At 34.4% G+C, this 21743-nt stretch overlaps 1 protein-coding gene across 1 annotated transcript; it reads left to right on the top strand.

Moving 5' to 3' along the window:
• The first annotated feature begins 1559 nt into the window (after positions 1-1559).
• LOC149529186 (uncharacterized) lies at positions 1560-6795 on the top strand. Its single transcript, XM_089809293.1, has 6 exons — positions 1560-5760; positions 5856-5924; positions 6016-6081; positions 6206-6259; positions 6361-6425; positions 6512-6795. Exons 1-5 carry the CDS (start codon positions 5515-5517, stop codon positions 6418-6420), a joined length of 495 nt encoding a protein of 164 aa, XP_089665419.1. The 5' UTR covers positions 1560-5514; the 3' UTR covers positions 6421-6425; positions 6512-6795.
• The last annotated feature ends 14948 nt before the right edge of the window (positions 6796-21743 follow it).

Genomic DNA, 21743 nt, shown 5'->3' on the forward strand with positions numbered 1-21743 from the left:
GATGTTAAATAGAAGAAATATCATATCCTAAAGGGGAGAAATGTTGAATGAAGATTGATGCTGCTGAAGATACATACTGAGTACATCTATTGTTGAGAATCAGAATGATGACAAAGAATTGAATAATTGTATTTTTGTTGATGCATACATTTAATTATGTTATCTAATATTTTGTACTATAAAATCATATGTTATGTGTTTTCATCAATGCCAAAGGGACATATTGATAGCCCCAACTGATAATGTATTTGATGATGCTATGAATGTATGCAAAAGAGTCATATCAGTTGTTATGTTGTCATTGATGTCAAGTCATAGTTGGTTAGACATTATGTTAATTCGATAGAGTGCCATATCATTTGATTGATGAAGAGGATTTGAAGAAAGTATGTTGAAGACATAATTGATAAGTATGGTATTCAATGGGCACTTGAATGAATTGGATAGTGATAATGTATTGTTGGTTTAATTGATTGTTTTATAATCATGCAATTTTGTAATGTAATGTGCTACACAAGTTGCACTAAGTGACAAGGTTAAAGAAGGAAGACAATATTCATTGAGTGACTACAATGTTCATTGACTAGTTGGCTAAGAAAATACAAAGTTCAGTATTGCCTAAGTAAGTTTAGTATTATACAAGTGCTATATTGCCCAAGTGAAATATTATATTTATCGAGTAACAATAAGAAGGAAAAGACTGTAAACATGGAATCTTAGGCCGACTTATGATAGAAATATGGAATGTTTGAGATGTTCAAAGGCATGAGTCAAAGTTTGTTACAGGATCAATGTTTCGAAAAATACAATGAAGATCTAATGATGGAGATTAAAGAAGGATAAGGATGGACACAAAGTTATATGAAAGTTTTATTTTCTGAGCGTCTAGATTCAATGCATTTGGTATGAACCTGAGATCAACAATCATGATTAAGCTACAATAATTGGAAGAATTTGGAAGCATAAAGACTACTATTTAAGGAGGAGATGAATCAAGTTTTTGGTTGCCAATGTTGATGTTGATGTTGCTGATCAAATACTAATAAAGGAGATTAAAGTGCGAAGTTGTTGAAAGCTGAAAGAAGCTAGGTGAGTTGAGAAGGGAATAAAATAATTCAAAGTAGGGTTGAAAGAAGGAATAGAGGAGTGAATTGGAAAGTAAATAGAATAGAGGAGAGAGATCAGAAAGAGACCGAGAAGAAAGGAGATCTGAACAAAAAAGGTACTGTTATACGTAACAAATTATTATTACTATATATTACTTTCTAATCATTGTAGCAAAAAAATCTCTTGACTAAGTGGAACTAATAAGTTTGTGAAATTCTATATTATAACATTGATTAGTTGTGTTTATAAGTCCTTTAGCATAGGCCACTCTTTAGACAGGATGGACTGATAAGTTCTAGATGATCATTTGGTGTAAATCCTCTAACAAGGTCACATTAATAATGTGTATGTAAAACTTTAACAAGGTTGGCTCCTAGCAGAGATCACTTTAGAAGCATGAAAATTTTGGCTTGTCGGTCCCAAGTGGTTTTTCCCTTTAGAGGACTTCCACATTAAAAATCTTGGTGTCAAATGTGTGAATATTGTTAGGATTAAACAACGAATAGAAATAACAATTACATGCAAATATAACCAATAACAGAAAATAATCGATCACATAGAAAAGAACATAAGACACCAAGATTTAGCTTGGTTCACCCAATTGCTAGGCTACGTCCACCAAACAACAAGTTTGATAATATTATGATCCAATGATTACAACCTTATTACAATTCGTAATCCCTTACACCTCAATACTGTCGCAAGAACTAATTTTCACATCAAAACTATGAAACAATCCCTAATCCTAAGCCCTTTTATACAAGTATTAAACCACTTTAGGGTTATAATTAATAATTACATGTTAGCCCAAAATTTTGATAAAATTATGAAGTATGTACAACACTTTCTTGATCAGTCACCACAATCTAACAATCTCCCACTTTGGGACTGATTAGGCTCCACACTAAACAACAATCTCCCACTTGGAGACTGATCCTATAGCTATGCCGCTACTCCATGAGGCTCCCACTAGATCAAACCACCCTGGACCTTGTTGTTTTTTTATTCATGTGCAGTCTAGAAGATAAACCGAAGTTGAAGAGTTCAAATTCTCCCTTGTTACTACATTTGTAAACATATTTGCTAGATTGTCATCTATATGTATCTTTGCTAGCTTTAACTATCCATCCTCCAAAACCGACTAAATGAAATGGTATAGCAACTGAATGTGTTTTGTCTTAGAATGCAGAGCTGAATTCTTTGCAAGATGAATGACACTCTAACTATCTGTAAACAAATAATTATCCTTTTGAGGGTGTCCCAATTCTTCCAAGAAGAACTGAGGCCATATCATCTCCTTGGCTACCTCTGTAGTAGCAACATACTCTGCCTCTGTAGTGGATAAAGCATTACCCTTCTGTAACCTTGAAACTGAGCTCACAAATGCCCCACCAATAGTAAAGACATAACCTGTAGTACTCCGCCTGGTATCAATATTCCCTATCAAATCTGAGTCAACATAGCCCTATAAATCAGTAGTAGAGCCCCCAAAGTGTAAACACTTATTGGATGTTCCTCTCAAATATCTGAGAATCCATTTGATTGCATTCCAATGCTCAATTCCTGGATGACTCATATACTTGCTAACAACTCCCACTACATGTGCAATATCTGGCTTAGTACATACCATAGCATACACCAAGCTTTTTACAACTGAAGCATAGGGTACCTTGAACATCTTATCCTCCTCTTCTTGTGTCTTGGGACAAATTTTCCTAGTCAACTTCAAATGACCAGGTAAAGGTGTGCTGAAAAATTTAGCATTCTCCATAGAGAAATGTTGCAACACCTTCTCCACATAATTAGGCTGAGATAGCATCAATGTTCTACTCTTCCTATCTCTGTAAATCTTCATACCAAGAATTTTTTTTGCTACCTCCAAATCCTTCATAGCAAATGCATTTTCTAACTGGTGTTTGAGCCCCTTAATATGATCCATGTTAGACCCAACTACAAGCATATCATTAACATATAAACGTAAAATAATGTAGTTGTCATCATCCAACCTCTTAAAATAAACACAATGATCTGAATGACACTTGTGATATCCATGCTCATGCATAAAACTGTCAAATTTCAGATACCATTGTCGAGGTGTTTGCTTCAAGCCATATAAACTTTTTTTCAATTTACACACTAAGTTCTCCTTACCTTTGACCTCAAATCCCCGTGGCTAAGCCATACATATCTCTTCATCCAAATCACCATGAAGGAATGTTATTTTAACATCAAGTTGCTCTAAATAAAAATCTTCAGTAACCACAATACTTAAAATAGTATGGATAGGAGTCATCTTAACAACAGGAGAAAATATCTCATCAAAATTAATGCCATGTTTCTGTGCAAATTCTTTTACAACTAACTTGGCTTTAAATCTTTTCTTACCTCCATCCTCTTCTTTTAACCTATAAACCCACTTATTTTGTAAAGCCCTTTTACCTACATGCAACTAGCATAAATCCCATGTCTTATTCTTCATCAAAGAGTCCATTTTGTCTTTCATTGCAGACTCACACTGAATCTTAGTAACCACCTATACAGCTTCATCATAACATTCAGGTTCACCAGCATCAGTAAGTAAAATTGAATACAAAGAGGGAGAGAATCTTTCTAGAGGTCTAATTTTCCTTGTTGACTATCTATTATTCACCGATGTGTGTGTGTGTGTGTGTGTGTGTGATATTTGTTGTTTCAGTTGTTCCACATCATGAGGAATGGCTAGACCATCAACTTTTGGAGTATCTTCCAATGCTACATAATCATCTTCTTTCTTCTCAGATCTTTTTACAACACTTTTCTCATTGAATATACATCCCTACTTCTTACAATTTTATGAATTTTTAAATTTAAAATCCTATAAAAAAATTCATTAGTTCCATATCCAACAAATGCACATTTCTTTGACTTAGCTTCTAGCTTGGTTCTATTTTCAAAATCTATGCGAGCAAATGCTTCACAACCGAAGGTTTTGAGAAAAGAATAACTCACCTTCTTACCAGTCCATGCTTCCTCTAGAATACCACAACCTAAAGGAATAGAGGGATCTCTATTAATCAAATATACAACAGTATTAACAGCCTCTAACCACATGTGTAAAGGCAACCCAACATGCAACCTCATGCTCTTTGCATGCTCCATTATAGTCTTGTTCATGCATTCAGCCACTCCATTTTCTTATGGAGTCCTTGGAACAATTTTCTATCTACAAATACCATTAGTGGAGCAACAATCTTCAATTTCATGATTGCAATAGAGTATTGCACCAAGTTATGGTGCCAAAAAGGTGACACATTTTTTCTTCTTCTAATAATGGCTAGGGTAACCTGAGCCATAACGCGTACACACTATAGTATGTATGCACTTTATAAAAAACCAACATATTATAAATGGGTTGCATACCCGTAGCCCATTCATTTCTCCTCTATTTTCCAATTTTCCCTCCTCATAGCACGTACACAGATTAAGAGAATACAAGATTTTCACCACCCACCTTGCCAATATGCCTCCTCACCGTCGAAGTTCGAGATCACGAGCACACCATATGTTATCTAACTTTCTTTTTACATTGTTTTATATGTTTTTTATATTGTTTTGTAGGTTTTTTCAAATTTTCTTTAAATTTGTTTATTTATTTAGATTTCAATTGATTTCTTATCAGGAAATGTGAATGATGAACCAACAAATCCCCAAGAAGGTCAAAACCAAAATCCTCAACAAGATCCAAACGAAAACCCTCAAGAATATTAAAACCAAAACCCTTCACAACGAGAACAACAAATTTCGCAACCTGAACCAATTGCAAGACCTCCTCCTGGCACATAAGAAAACATTTTAAATGAAATAGAAAGAGGCAAAACCAAATTAGAAGCACTCATTAGTAGGTTGAAAGCTTATGGACAAACCAATCCAATGAGATCTCAATTGGCATCCTCCCTCAAGTCCATTAAGACCCACATAGCTTCTATTAGTGGTCAGTTAGATGTTTGGCAGGTTAAGAGGAATGAACAAAAAAGATATTATAAAAATAAGTTATCATATCAAGATGTTAAGAAAAAAGATATACCAAAAGGTAGGATTTGTGCATTATTTAGAAATTCTGGTGAACAAGATACTATTAGAGAGGGTACTAAATGGTTCCCCATCCATTGGTGCATACACAATGGTATTAAAAATAATTTTTGGGATAGATGGTGGATATTTTTTGATGCCCCCCCTTGCAATAATCACGAAGTCCCAATGTATTTCTTAAGGAAATTGTATTTTGAGTTTGTCCTTGGGAAGATCCCCAATTATTTTGATATATTAGACTCTCAGGGTAGAGGTGGGGGGTCATCATTTGAGAGGTTGGGGGCACATCGTGACCCTAATGTAGTTAGGGCACCTGTGATCAAGCTATAGGGTGAGCATATGACTATTCCTTCAGTTGTGAAGAAACATGTAGAGGCCAGTGCTCTAGGGACTATTAGTGCTTTGACGCAGACCCTGATTCATTGCATGAGTCCATTAGTTGAGGAGGAGCCTTCTGCACATCTCGATCACATGTGCACATCATGCAGATCCTTATGCACATTTGGCAGTCATGTTGGAGATGGTGTGAATGATGGGCTAGTGACTGATCAATTCCTGAATGATACATTTGGCATTGATACACAGGTAAATTACAATTATAATAAACTAATTTGATCACATTTCATATGTATAGTGAATGACTAATTAATTAGCATGTATTGACATTGTTCAAAATTTAGGTTCAGAGTGTTGGTAGCCCTAGTAGCAATCCTCCGACCCCATTTTTTGTCTCGTCGACAAGTCCAAAGGTATGGATCAATTTAATCATTTAAATGAATACATATATTTATTAAGTAATCATATGAAGGATTGATAAAAAAAATTATGCATGTGCATCAGTTCTCTACAGGATCGTCGACATTCACTACAGACTCTAAGCCGAGACGTGACACGAGCTTCATAGAGGTACATTTGTTTCATGTTAATTTAATTCATTTGATTATATTTGTTTCATGTTTCATGTTACATTTAATGTGTATTGTATGACATGCAACTCTTGACATCTAAGACTCTTCCTCATCTTTGGCAGTCCATCAATCATGGAGTGGTTGCAGTTATGGCTAGTTCATGGCCATTAACTGAGGTATGAAAAAAATTTCTTGGTTTTAATTTTAGTTTATAATAGTTAGTATCAAAATTCCTAATGTTATTTATAAGTGATTATATTGATTCAATTGTTGTAAGGTCTTGTCACACCCAATCATCCATGAGCCTTCGAATCGGACTTGCAGAGCGACTATATGATGGTGGTAAGAAAATAATTAATTTTGTCTGTACATATATTTGATTTCAATGTATAATAATTATTGATTCATATCTATTTTGTTTGTATTAGCTCGAGTTAGAGAAGAGCCTCAACAAGAGGACGAGCGAGTGTGTGAGGAAGACCTTGTCATCACCATCGTCTCCCTCCACACAACGATCGAAGACCTCTAGAGATTTGTTTCCTTCCACTTGAGGGAAGGAAAAGATATAGTTGATAGACATACATGTATAGGCATCATCAGACATATATGTTGGATTTTATATCAGTGGACATATTCGATATACATTTGATGTATCTATGACATTTTATATTTGATGTATGACATTTATTTGATGCATGACATTATTGGTTAATATATGATATGTTTTTTCATGTACGACATTATTGGTTATCATAATATATTATGTGTTTGTTAATATATGACATTATTGGTTATCTTTTTATATTATATGTTTGTTCATGTATGACATTATTGTTTATCCGATGTAGAGCCCTCCACTATCACCTTAAGTAGGCTAATTCAACTCGAGGATTCAACAAGAAACTTGGAATCATCTCAAGGAATTAGTCCTACTCAAAGGTCAAACAAAGTTCTCTGAATTTGTAAATCACTCCCACAACCTTTCCAATCAAGTTCACCTTCCCACTTCCTTATTCCAAACTCTCAAGTAGTAATACCATTCTAGGCCACCTAGTGTACCTCATGCCTCCAACATACTAAAACTCAACCTAGACCTCGTGCATTGATCTTAACACCTTAGACCATCTTAACATAGTATATTTGACATGTTACAACTCCCCATAAACTTCCATCCTCTCATCTTTCATCATTCTTCTATTACAACCTTTCTAGACCTACCTAGTAGCCCTTCTCAACCTGAAATCAACATTCAGTTCCCAAAATTCCCAAACAACATATCAATTTTTTGACACTTTTAGATACCCTTTTTGAAGTTATTGAATGGCTAACAACCTCAAGTTCCCACCATGTGACTGGTGAACACTTTCATCACTCACTACCTCTTTAATTAGGCCTAATTAGCCCTTGTCTAACAAAGAAGCTCCTATATCCCTTTACTTCTAGGACTCCCCAACAAAAAAAATCTCTCTAGACATTTTTAAGACTCAATATTATCAAACTTCCAAGGTCCCTCTAGTCATCAAACTCATTTCCTAACAAACCCTTGTTTCTAGGGTCATTAATCGAGGGTTTTAGAGAACAAACTCTTCCCTATAATATCCCACCTCAACACTGGTTCTATCACCACAAAATGCACCCCAATATATCATTTGAACAATCATTTACCTTGTCCATCCATCAGTTTGTTCCCAACTATGACTAGCGTGGGACTGGTTTCCATTAATCAGTAATTTCCCACCATTTTTGGTGCTTCAAACACTTATTCTTCAATCCATGCACATGTTAATTGTATCAAAAGGATTTATTTTACATTTGACTCACCACACCAATCACAAAAGACACATTGGTGGGTGAATCAAAGCATTTTATGAAAACCTTGCACTAATGATTGTCTACAGTCACAATACAGACACAACCATGTTTAACAGTGAATTCCTTAGTCTTGTCACCAACCAGAAAAACTCAAAGAATTACAATAACTTGCATATGAAACCAAAATAATAATTTTCACATTGAGATCTACTCAATATCACATTGCCAAGTATGTTTGTAGTCTATTTATGCTGATTGTACCCTAGCAGAGACCTCCAAAATTGCAAAGAATTAAGTTTTATTGCTCATAAACTTCATTTTTAGTCTCATACATTATTAATCATATTCCTCTCCACACCACCCTGTGGATTCCATCCAAAATAGACATAAAACTCCAAAACCAACTAAGAATAACCACTAACTACTTCTAACTGCCCCCAATAGTCATAATTGACTATTCACTAACAAAACATATGAAAATGTTGTCAAGTTGACAACAAAGTTGTCAAATTGATAACTCAACATTTCTAAACTAGTCTAAAGACTCTAAAAAGATTTTAAAGACAACCTTTAATAACTTTTTACTTCTACTCCCTAATCCCATCCTTTAGCCATTTGTGGCTATATAGACAATATTTTGTCCATTTTGCAATTTACATCTTTTTGTGCAATATTTATGCATATTTTGTATATTAACCTTGAATTACCTATTACTCCTCCATACTATGACTTTGATTAACCAAATACATTAGATTTGGCTATGACATTAACATTAAATGACTTTTAACTCCTTAAACCTCACTTGTGCCATTTTGGCCTAAGTTTGCCCATTCTTGGCAATGTATTACAAATTTGACAATTTCATGCTTCCCTTACATTTTGATGGCTTCAATATCCATGGTTCATCATCAAATTACTTTACATATCTTCATTAGGCATTGATTTCCTTTGGTACCTTCATGGTCTCCTTCATAGGTCTTGGTGTACGATGTAGTTTCATGTGTCCACTTGGTGCCCCTGCACCATTATCATAATATATTATATGTTCCTTCATGTATGACATTATTGGTTAACATAATATATTATATGTTCGTTCATGTATGAAATTATTGGTTATCATAATATATTATATGTTCGTTCATGTATGACATTATTGGTTATCATAATATATTATGAGGTTGCATGGGTACTTGTATCCACACCCCTGGTACTCGTACCCACGTACCCAAGTACCAAGTACTCAATGGAGAGCATCATAGCTAAGGACCTTGATTGAGATTTTGGATTATTTTTTTTTGGTTTTTTGTTTGTGTATCTTCTCATTGCTTATCAAGCTTAATTCAATACCTAACTAGTTCGAAACTTTGATAGAATATTGATTAACAATAAACTTTATCATTGTTTAAGCATAAGTTTATCATTTCCAATATGTCATCGTCATATGATTTATGATCTTGTTCATGTTTAAATTTTTCCTTCTCTATTATTTTTTTATCAAGCTTAATTCAATACATAATCAATTTGAATTTTTGATACAATATTGATCAGCAATAAACTTTATTAGTGTTAAAGCCAGAAATTTATCATTTGCAATATGTCATTGTCATATGATTTATGATCTTCTTGTTCATGTTTAAAGCCTTCCTTCTATGTTATGCATCTAAACATTTATCATAAATTATAATTACAAACATATAGCAAATCTGAAACTGAAAACTATACATTACATTTGCAAACTTTATCATTGTTCTTGATTTGAAAAATCATTGTCATGACTCATAAATTCAGGTTTTCTATAAATATAAAAGTATAATTAAAAATAAAGTTTTACATACCCAAGTAACTCCATCCCCTATTATAAAAAAAAGTTGTACCCATACCCATACCCTAAGTACCCCAAGTACCTTCGTCCCCATGCAACCTAGTATATTATATGTGGATCTTGGTGTTTTTTGTACACCTATGTGGTCTATGGGATCTCTTGCTACTTAGAACATCCGCTGACCTTGCCCAACCTCCTAATATGGAATCTTTATGTGGTAATTTTTAATGAATATGGGATCTAGGACATTGCAGTTGCTAGATAGAAGTTTTATGTTTCATGAGGACCCTTTAATGCATCCAGCTAATTTTATTTTCAACACCACCCACTGAGAAAATTATTGTGCACCCACTTGCATGGGAACAATGCTTATTTTAGGTTTCTTAATCTCTCCACACAACATTCAAGCCCCTGAAAACAAATTTTCAAGTTTTTGCAACCAAAATCATCAGTTAAATTCTATCTGAAAAACATTACTGCACAAAAAGTTACTGTATGGAGAAAAATTCTTCAAACATTTGAGTAGATACTACAAATTTGTCATACCCTTTTTTTATTTGGGGTCAAGGATAGTGCCTAGAGGACATGCACATTGAGTGGACTAAATGTTAGCAGAAGCGCAATTATGAATGGCAGAGGCTGAGAACCATACCAAGTTGGAGAAGATGAGGGGAAAATTAATAACAAAATAAGTTAGATTTTAAACTTTAATTGCAATGCACAATATTATTGTCCAAGAGGTAAAATCTAAGATGTTGTACATATTGGTGCTTAATCTATTCCCCTAATCTACCACTAAGCTAGCTCGTAGAGAATGGCAGTGCCAGATATGTCACTACAACTATTCATAGTTAGAAAATATGTCAGGATAGGTGCCATTGGATGTGTGTGGCAAGTTTTTAGAAGACTTACATTGTCGTGTTTCTCTTATGTGTTCTGTAGGTGATGATTGTGTTGTTAACAGAGCAACAAAGGTCTTATCTTAGTATAGATAGAGTTATGTATCCCTGAGTCCCCCAAACCCTTGAGAAACATTAATACCCATTGTTACCAATTGCAAAATGAGACGTGGAGATTTTTTAGCAATTTGCACTTTTGTCTACCCCTGTCCTTTGGAAGGAACTTTTTGTGCTTCCATCATTAGGAAGAGGGTGTCTCTTATTGGTAAACTTAGATTTTGATTGTTGATGGTCTGTTTATTATTGGTTGGGGTGGCACATAGAGGACTGGGTTCAATTGAAAATAGAGCATTTGCAGCATTGTAGATTTCAACAGAGGTGGCTAGTCATAGCATGAGAGTTTTGAATTTAAAACAAGGTGCATAACAAGCTAGGTAGGAAGATTGAGCTCAAACATGGTGTCTAATCCTACTTACTTGGTGATGTTATAGGGCTCACAATGTAGTGGACAAGCTTGTGGTGTTGCCTATACTTGGTAGTTATGTTCTATAGAATGGTTTGCATAAATTGTTGTATTTGTTTAATTTGTGTGATGAATTTGACATCTTTGTCAACTTTGTCTTAAGATAGAGTAATTGATGCTAAGGATAGTAGCACAAGATAAGCCCTGTCATTCAATTATAGAAGTTGAAATTGGACTAACATGGAAAGGGTTGTGGTTTGTAGAGTTGGGAAGACCTTTTCCATAGTTGTGCTTAATGAAAAGTAGGCTTCCATCCCATGTGTGCTTCTTGAAATAGTACATTTGAAGAAGGTGCAATATTAATCCTTTTACCAAAGGAAGTAGATCAACTTTGTGCCCGTCAATGACCAAATTTCCATGTGGGGGTGTCTCAAAAACATGGGGGATTGATTAGAGACGATGGTACTTTGACTTCGCTAGCAACTCAACAACATAAGTTTCACAAGTCCATATTCATCGATAAAAATGATAGTTGTTCTCTTATCTAACAAAATTTGCAAGCTATGAGCATTTAGTATTGGCCATGTTACATCTCCTTAGCACAGGATCTATCTGCCCCATGATGAATAGCTATTGTTGAATCACTACTAATTTTTTCCATAATTTACCCACCAATCCATTATGTCAACATACACTAAGAAGGGAAGGGCAATGTTTGATAAAAGATGTTGGTTGATCATCATTTCTATGACTACGACTTCATTATGTTCTTGCATTGTTCCCATTCTTTCTACTTAGTTTATAATTCCCTCCATATTTTGCATGTGTGTTTACATATTATTCCAAATCCGTGACCATCCTCCTCTCTATTTTGACCTAATTTCACACCATGTTTGCAAGCTTCCATTATTCAAATAGTTGTTTACATTTGCAGTTTGGCTCTGATACCATGTTAAATTCCAAAGATTCAGCTCGGTGTGCTCGAGAATGTTCACATGCTCAATGATACAAGATGAGGTTGGGGATAGGGTTTACCCAACCACCTAGATCTAACAAAATAGACAGTTCGATCCCAGGATGAAAGGTGAGAGAGATTTGGCAATTGGCAACTTTGTACTGGCCAACACTACAAGTTTCAGCATCACCCGAGATGGCATCGCAAAATCAAAACAGAGTATGATCTTCAAAAAACCAAGAGAGGTTATTGTAAGTCTTCACAACATGATCTTATAGGAACTAGAATCACATCCATACCTTGCATGACCTCTGAGATATGCCCCATCAAAGATCGTTGCCCTATGGCATTTAGTGACCCTTAGGGACATTTTGATTCGGTGTGCCTGAGAACACTCGAGCACTCAATGAGACAAGATGAGGTTGGAGATAGGGTTTACCTGGCCACCTGAACCTAACGAAACAAATAGTTTGATCCCACAACAAAAGGTGAGAGAGATTTGGCAATTGGCAACTTTGTACTGGCCAACACTAGAAGTTTCAGCATCACCCAAGATGGCATTGCAAAATCAAAATGGAGCATGATCTCCAAAAAGTGAGAGAGGCTATTGTAGGTCTCTGCAACATGGTCCTATAGGAGCTAGAATCCCATCCATACCTTGTACGAGTTGTGAGATATTCCCCATCAAAGATCACTACCCTATGGCATTTAGTGACCCTTAGGGATGTTTTTGGGTCGGCATGCCCAAGAACGTTCAAGAGCTCAATGAGATGGGATGAGGTTGGGGATAGGGTTTACCGAGCCACCTAAAGCTAACAGAATAAATAGTTTGATCCCACGATGAAAGGTGAGAGAGATTTGGTAGTTGGAAACTTTGTATTGGCCAACACTACAAGTTTTAGCATCACCCGAGCTAGTGTTGCAAAATTAAAATAGAGTAAGATCTCCAAAAAGTTAGAGAGGTTATTGTAGGTCTCCACAACATGGTCCTATAGGAACTAAAATTGCATCCATACCTTGCATGAGCTTCGACATATGCCCTGTCAAAGATTGTTGCCCCATGGCATTTAATGACCCTTAGGGACATTTTAGTTCGGTGTGCCCAAGAATGTTTGAGTGCTCAATAGGACCAAATGAGGTTGAAGATAGGGTTTATCTAGCCACTTGAACCTAATGAAATAGACAGTTTCATCCCACAATGAAAGGTGAGAGAGATTTGGTAGTTGGCAACTTTGTACTGGCCAACATCACAAGTTTCAGCATCACCCGAGATGGCATCACAAAATTAAAATGGAGTATGATCTCCAAAATGTGAGAGAGGTTATTGTAGGTCTCTACAACATAGTCCTATAGAAACTAGAATCACATTCATACCTTGCATGAGCTCTCAGATATACCCCGTCAAAGATCGATGCCTATGGCATTTAGTGACCCTTAGGGACATTTTGGTTCAGTGTGCCTGAGAACATTCAAGCACTCAAAGAGACAGGATGAGGTTGGGGATAGGGTTTACCCAAACACTTGAACCTAACAAAATAGACAATTTGATCTCATGACCCTTTTTCCACTAAGTTGCAATTTTGAGCAATTTTTATAACTTTCAACAATACAACTTTGCACAAAAAGTGCAATTTTTACATTTTTCACTTGATTCCAATTCTACGACTCAAAAAAGATTCAGCAACACTAAAATAACTTATGTCCAAATGCTCATCCCTTCACGAATTTTCAAATCTTACAAAGTTGTTAGCATTTTTGCAATTTTTTGCAATTTTTGACATCTTAACTCCTAGATGCCTAAAACTTAACCTAATGACCCTAAGGACCTTTATAACCTTCTAAGAAATATAAAAATTCTTTTTGCCTTAAAAAGCCACCTATATTGTGCATTTTTATGCCTAAAAAGTGGCCCATAGTGTAACAATAGAGACTTGGTTTAAAACAACCATACCTCATCTTTTGATATGTTATAGAGGAGTGAAATGGGTATCATAATCTTCAATTTGTTTTCTTGATGTTATAGAAAAATGTAGAAAAAAATGAAATAGGACAACATTTTATGCTAGTGTTTGTATTGGAATTATCATTGTTTCCTTAGCTAGTGTTTTTCATGAGTTAGAGTATAATAATCTATCTTTTGTTATGATTGAGTTCAATATTCATGCTTCTAAATGGTATTCATGATTCTTGTTGGTATTTTTAGATCATGTTAATGGTTCACATTGATTGAGGATACCAAATTATTATTTATTTGGTGGTTTTTTGGTGTTTCTTTACTTAGAGTCTAATTGATTTGATGAAGCAATAAGTTGTGATTCTTGGTGCTACTTTGGTAATACCATTGCATGTTTTTGGTTATTCATTTGGGTTCTATCCAAGTCTTGGATGACTTGATTTGGATAACATTACCGATTAAACATAATATTTATATCTTTTATCATAATAGGCATTAGCCAACCTTGTTTATGTTTAATCTTTGTATCATGTATAAATGAGATAACATTTCTATAATTGAGAGTATGTTAAGTATGCAAAGGATGTGCAAAGGAAATATATTATATGCATTTTATGAACAAGTACAAGTTGTGCTTGATTGGATTTGTCTTGGTATTTGAGATGTTTATCTTCTTGGTTGTAGTGGACATTATGTCCACTCTCTTGTAATAAAGATTATATCAATGAACCCAACTAAAGGAAAAATTTAAGATTTATTGTAAGAAATGTGATCTACATGGAGTGTCCATAAATTGGGTCATATGCCTCTAGATGTAAGTGGATTAATTTTTTTCTCTATTTTTTTTTAAAATTAGGAGTACTTTTTCATAGTACAAATATCTTGTAGTTTTGGCTCCCATTAGGTTTTCCCTAATAGGTTTCTTCAAGAAAATATGATGCAGAGCCCTCCACTATCACCTTAAATAGACTAACTCAACTTGAGGATTCAACAATATAACTTGGAATTAACTCAAGGAATCAGTCCTACTCAAAGATCAAATGGAGTTCTTTGACTTGGTAGATTAATTTCTCAACCATACTTATGAGTTCATCATCTCATTGTCTCAATCCAATCTATTCAAACTCCAATACTCTCCTAGGTTACCTAGTGCACCTAATGTACCTAGTGCCTCCAACAAACCAAATATCCAATCCAGCTCCCCACACTGACCCTAACACCTTGGATAACCTTTTAAAGGTCTATCTACCATGATCCAACTCTTCACCAAATCCAACCAACTCATCTTTCACAATTTCACACTTTATCCCTCCTAGGCCTACCTAGTAGCCCTATCAGACAGAAATTTGCAAATTCCATGAAATGTTTCCAAATAGCCTAGTAAGTAATTAACTTTCCAAATATCCTTTTGGGAGTTATAAAACCCCTATCAAATTGAAACCTTCATCTCTTGACTAGTGAACCTTTCTACTACTGATTGCACATGCATTTAGGCCTAATTAGCCTACCCCAATAAAGGAACCCTATCCTCCACTAATCTCCAAGACTCCCCAACCTAAAATAATCTTTCTAGACCTCTTAAGACAAAATATTATCAAACTCCCAAATCAGCAAACCCTCACTATTTGAACAAGAAACCAAGGTTTTTGTAGACAATACACCTCCAATTCACTCATAACTTTACAAAAAGTTCAAACATCTTACAATCCATCTAAAAAGACCTTTCCAAACCTTGGTTACACTATCCATCCCTCGAATCTAGTGCGAGAGCACGTAGGTAGGCTAAAGGGTAGACCTAGGGCTTCTTTGGTGTTTTTGTCTTGTAGTGATGCTAGCCACATCACTAGAGTAATAATAGGATCAAATTATCCATAATGTGAGGTTAGATAGGTTAAAAGAGCCCCACAATGCAATATTGCTCCTAATTGCTCAAAATTACTCATTTGGCTCAATAGAGCATTTTTGGGTTTTGAGGGCCAAATAAGGTATCAATTGTTTTAGGGTCTTTATTAGGTGTCTTGGATCCATCTTAGGCCTTTTGGAAAGTTTGGTAGCAGGTAGAGCAAGTTTGGGTAAAAAATTTGCAAAGTTTTAAAAATTGCTCATTTCTTGCAAAGTTGTCATTGACAACTTTTGCAACTTTTATGCAAAAATAGAAACTTCTTCATGGGAGACGTTCAACCACTTAAAGTAGTTGTAAATATACATTCTAATCCTATATAAGTTTTAACTCAACCTTTTCAAGGGGTTGGAAGAAGGAAAAATGACAGTGTATGGATTGTAATCAACATTTTGTTTATTACAACAGTCACTTGATTTGAGTATTTTTTCATGCTTTGTAAAGATTAGACTTATGGTTTTCTGAGTTAGAAATTTTAGTAGTTTTTTTTTGTTCATTTCTATTTTTATTTTTTTTGTTGTTATAGAGAGTTTGGTGTGTTCAAATAAAATATTTTGAAAGTTAGCAAGTTGTTGTTCTGAACTAGGCAGCTAGCAAAAAATGGAGTCTTAGGGCCACTTCCCACCGTATAAAATGCATGGCCTCTTGGAATTTGGAACTAGAATCCTTGTACATTATGCATAGCAAAGCAGAGCCCATGGGAAGCACATCAAGCATTTTTAGCGTGATGCCCTAGGCAAGCAAACCATGTTTGGTTAGGGATTACAAATCTAAAAAAGAGCATTTGGAGTGGATTGAAAAGTCTGATTCTTCAATTCAAGAACGTGGTAAGTATATGGTGAGGGCTATCTCCAATCCAAAGGAGGAGTCTTGGTAAGGAGTTTAAGGAAGTTTAAACCCCAAACAACACCAAAATCCTTGAAACCCTCAAATTAAGTCTAAAATTGTGCTTGGGCTATACGGACAAGTTAGGGGCTTAAGAGTTACAAAATATTCAAGTATTCTAAAAAGGGTATCCATAAATGTGATTTTTTTTTGCCATTGTTAAGAGATTTGTCAGAATATCTCAGTTTTAGTGTGTTTGGAGAGCTAATTCTTGTAGCCTTTTTCTAAGCAACTAAGTACAAATTGACCTATGGATTTCAATTTGCATAGGGTTTCGCACTTGTTTTAGGTGTAGTATGTTGATTAGTAACCCAAAGCATGCCTAGGTATTCATTTGACCAAATGGAAAGGTCCAAGGAGCATTGGGGTTATTTGTGTTATTGTGGAAGTTTGAGCGATCTTGTACTAACCTATTGATGTGCACTAGTTGAAGAAGTGGGATCTCTTTGATAGAATCCTTAGAGGCATTTGGTGTGAAATAAGCCCTATTTTATTAGGTGGAATACCTAAGAATACCCTACAAACCTTTGGGTTTTTGTGCAAGATTGGTTGTCACATCATGATCATTCCCAGCCATGACTAATATGGGATTGGTTTTCCTTAATCAACAATTTCCCATCTTTTTAGGTTCTTCAAAGACTTCATCTCAAATCCCTGCATATATTCACTATATTAAAAGGATCTATTATTCATTTAACTCACCACACCAATCACTGGAAACCCATTGGTGGGTGAATCAAGGCACTTAATAAAGTCCTTGCACTAATGATTGTCTATAGTCACAATATAGGGACAATCACTTATACCAGTGATTTCCTTCACTTTATCACCAAACAAAACATTGAAGTTAATGCATAAACATGTAAGGGAAATAAAAGCAAATGTATTTACACCAAGTTTCAACCAAGTTCATATTTATATATTCAAACAAATTTGTTGTTATTGGGACTGTTATATGTGTTAAATAATGTGTTGACTCCTATGAAAACTAAAATTATGAAAATAACAAAAACTCTTGCATTTCGAATTGAGTTCAATTATTCAAATTGTGTGCAAGCAAAGATACAATTTTCAAAAACAAAATGTAATTTTGAGTTTATGATCTACAACAATCAATAACAGATAACGGATAACTAGAGAACCTATTTGAGAAATTGAATCAAAATATAAGAAACAAATCAAAACAATAGTAGAATGGTATAGGATGCTTGGACAACAGTCGATCCCATCCATCGTTGAATGAATTTTTGAACTCACCATTCGTATCCATTAGGTATGCAATACTACCCATAACAACAATTGTCTGCAATAACAAATGGGAGAATGATTTAGCTCCACTTCTACACATTAGGTAGTGATAACTTTAAACAAAATGTGAGGAAATGGTGACACCACTACTAGGGACAACTTGTATTGTTAATGTTTCAATTAATTTGCATGATCGACTGAAAGTAATAGCCATTTCCTTCTATTTAATGAAAAAAAAATCTTATTTGAAAGCCAAAAAACTACAACCAGAATCATTGTATAGTTAAAAAGGGTGGTAAATGAAACGAAGCTACATTTGCAATAAAATCAACAATAATGTCCGAAGGCCTGGCATTCCCCTTCTACTTTAGAAAATGTGAACAATGAAATTTTATTACTCGCAAAGATTCTCCAACTCAGAATGAATAATTCTGCATTTTTGTTCTATTCTCAATGAGTAAATGGGTTTAAAAAATCAAATCTTACATTGAAATTTTTTCTATACTGTTCATTTTAAAAATTTGAGTGAGCAATAACCACTCATGGGGTGGCTACAAACTCAGTGGGTTACCGTGAGAAGAAATTATTTATTTCATAAAATTACTATATCTACTCATTCAAGAATTAATATCTTCTAATATTGTTCTTTAAGCTGTACTATGATGAACATAGCAATGCCATAGGAAATGCATTGATTCTAAATGTTATCTCAAGGGATCTAATGAAAACAAGTTGATATGTCTCTGTTTGTTTCCACTAATGAAGAATAGATTTATTTCGTTATGTGTACTAATTACACATACAAGTATTATTTAATTGACTTGAATGTTTATGTAATGGTATATGTTAAGAAAAGTACCAGTGCTGTTGAATTACCCTGTGGATGTAGGTGGAGGTTTGGGTAAGCCAAGACATGGATAGAGTGGGTATAAAGTGTAGACTATAGATTACATGTTGACATCATCCACTCCAACTCCCAAGTGATGGTAGCTACAAATTCTTCTACTCCACATCCTTGGGGTTGTTGATTGAGATAAGCTTGACAAATTCTCTATGGCTAACATTTTGTTGTGTTGATAGTCATTTAAAGTCCATTGCATTGTTTTTAAATGTTGGATGTATCACCTTAGTAATAGTTCATAGGAATAATGAAACAAAAAAATTAATGATGAAGTTGTTGTTGTAAGTAAAGACCTTGTGATCACTATTAATAATGTCTATGCATGATATGTGTAAGAACACTTAGTTACTAGTTCTTGTGACTATGAGTGAACCAAAGATCATACACTTTGGTCTTAACGCTTCCAAATAGACAACATCTGAAAATTTTATAAGAACGATTTTATAAGTTTATGATTTGGATATAAATTTGTTTTGGAGTTTATCTAAAATAATTATAGATGACAAAAAAAATAAAAGATAAAAGCATGTTAGTCATAATATCATTATTGGTAACAATTTTCCAAATGCAAAGAATTATTTGTTTGAGCTTCTAGCAGTGATCAAGCGGCTTACTGAATGGCTTGATGAGTCTTGGAAACTTCTCTCATTGTATCCTTGCTTTTGCCAGTTTGAAGTTTCTAATTACATGTACACAATCATGACTTTACATCACAAAGCATTCACATTCTAACTATTTTCATATTCTTTCATTACATTTTGATCTAAACAAAAAATTCTAAACTTTCACTTATTCAAATGACTAATCTGAAAATGGATCCTATTAAAGAATCTAATATAAATTCAAATAATGTATCTAGATTCTAAACAAATCAAAAAATAAAATCTGTGATTTAAACTTATCTCATCACTTACACATAATAACAATACCCACCTTTTCATGTGGACAGTCTTGGGGGAGAGGTTGCAAAATTGTATTTGGATCTAATTGATCACTCTTTCTCTCTCTCCCTCTCTCCTTATTCAATCTAATGAGCCAATTGGATCTGCTGTACATTTTAATGTCTCAAGTATTGCCTTGTGGTCTAACTCATGAACTTTCCAAATAATCTTATTATGTGGTTTTCCACCATATTTTATCAAGTGGACATTTGATATGACAACAAGGTTTGAATAATGAAAAATATTCCTCTCTGTTTGCCAATCCTTGAATAACCACAAGTTAGGGTTCTTCATAGAATATCATCTAAGCCATGTGTTGGTTACAACCACTGCACCACCACATCGACATGGTACTCTAAAAATTTACCATCTATAACTGAGTGATCCAATTTTTGTTTGGCTTTGATATAATGACACAAATAATAATATGTCCCTTCTTCATTATCTTCAGGTGCAATAATAGTAAAAACATAACCTACAGTGACAAATGTACAAAATGCGGTCATTAATTCAAAAAATACTTAGGTAAAATTTATAAAGTTACATATTTAAATTTAGAAGATATATAAATATATATTACCAAGTTGCACTAGATTAGACAAGTGGTCAAAGTCAATAGATGAATCCATCTCTACCATTTTTAGTGCTTGTGGGGGACTACAGGTGTCAATTGGGTCCAAAACCCATATATCCCATTTGTCCACCCATTCAATTGACTCATCTCATCCCAATTTTCCTTTGCACATGATGGACAATAGCATGCCATTTTTCGTTTGTGGATACTCCATGAACCTGCAGCAGAGCTTCTAAAAGAGTGTAACTCACTAGATCATGTTAGTGTGCAAAAATCCTCATATGGTGCAATGTTAGTATTATCTATCAACCAAAAAAATCTATGAATTGTAGATTCACCTTCCTTTCCTAGACCCATTGTAGTGTTATACCATTAGATGATGATTTTTCACCTATCATTATTGCTCCATCTTTGTACTTTAGTTTTTCATGAGCTAAGGCTCTTTTGATACATGCACCTGCACCATCTTGCTCTCCCTTTCCATGACTAGCCTCTATGAAATTTCACATATATTGAATTCTACACAACATGTGCATCTTTCTCAACCAATAGAACATCTGTGCATTCTTGAATTGAGATGTGCAATTTTTTGACCAAATAATGTGCTAACGATATGTTATGCCCCTGTTAGCCAAATCTCCTCAAAATCTTCATGTCATCCTATGTACTTGTAGGTGAATGCATGAATATTATGTGAACAAATATGGAAACCTATTGAGAAGTATAATACTTTTCTTGCACCTCATTTTGTGGTTGTAGTGTGTAGTTCTCTGTGAAGTCTACAACTAAAATAATGGTATCCAATGGAAATGTATCCTTGCACAACTTGAATTGCAAATCCAGCCATCGAGCTCTATGTGTATGGCTTGCATACTCATAAATAATCTTTTCATGAAAAATCTTCATGAACTCATACACTAGAATCATTTCAATGACTAAATCACATCTTTTACCTTGTTTCCCATCTTTTAGAGCATATGTCACTGTCTTAAATTTTTCATAATCTACTATTTTATTTTCAATTGCATGTGTACTATCCATATGTTGACAAGTTGATAAAAATTGCAAAGAACTACAAAATAAGCATGTACCATCCATTCATGATGTCTTGTAAAATTGTTGGTCATCTCTTATTTCACATAAAATGTTGGATATGAATTCCCTTGAAGATCTTGGTGGCTCATTCATGTCACAATCCTGCAAAACAAATTTAGAATGCAAAATCACACATATATACCTAAAAACATCAAAATAATTAGAAAATTCAACATGTATCCTACAACAACAAGTTGTGCATGTGTGATTT

Source organism: Cupressus sempervirens, chromosome 11, assembly GCF_028749045.1.
Source record: "Cupressus sempervirens isolate cs-2001-9-10 chromosome 11, ASM2874904v1, whole genome shotgun sequence".
Taxonomy (NCBI): Eukaryota; Viridiplantae; Streptophyta; class Pinopsida; order Cupressales; family Cupressaceae; genus Cupressus; species Cupressus sempervirens.

Excerpts from the sequence above, each read along its gene's own strand:
- LOC149529186 (XM_089809293.1), top strand. The coding sequence starts at position 5,515 with ATGACTATTCCTTCAGTTGTGAAGAAACATGTAGAGGCCAGTGCTCTA. Across the intron at positions 5,925-6,015 it reads TCTCGTCGACAAGTCCAAAG|TTCTCTACAGGATCGTCGAC; the intron begins GTATGGATCAAT and ends CATGTGCATCAG. Across the intron at positions 6,260-6,360 it reads GTTCATGGCCATTAACTGAG|GTCTTGTCACACCCAATCAT; the intron begins GTATGAAAAAAA and ends AATTGTTGTAAG.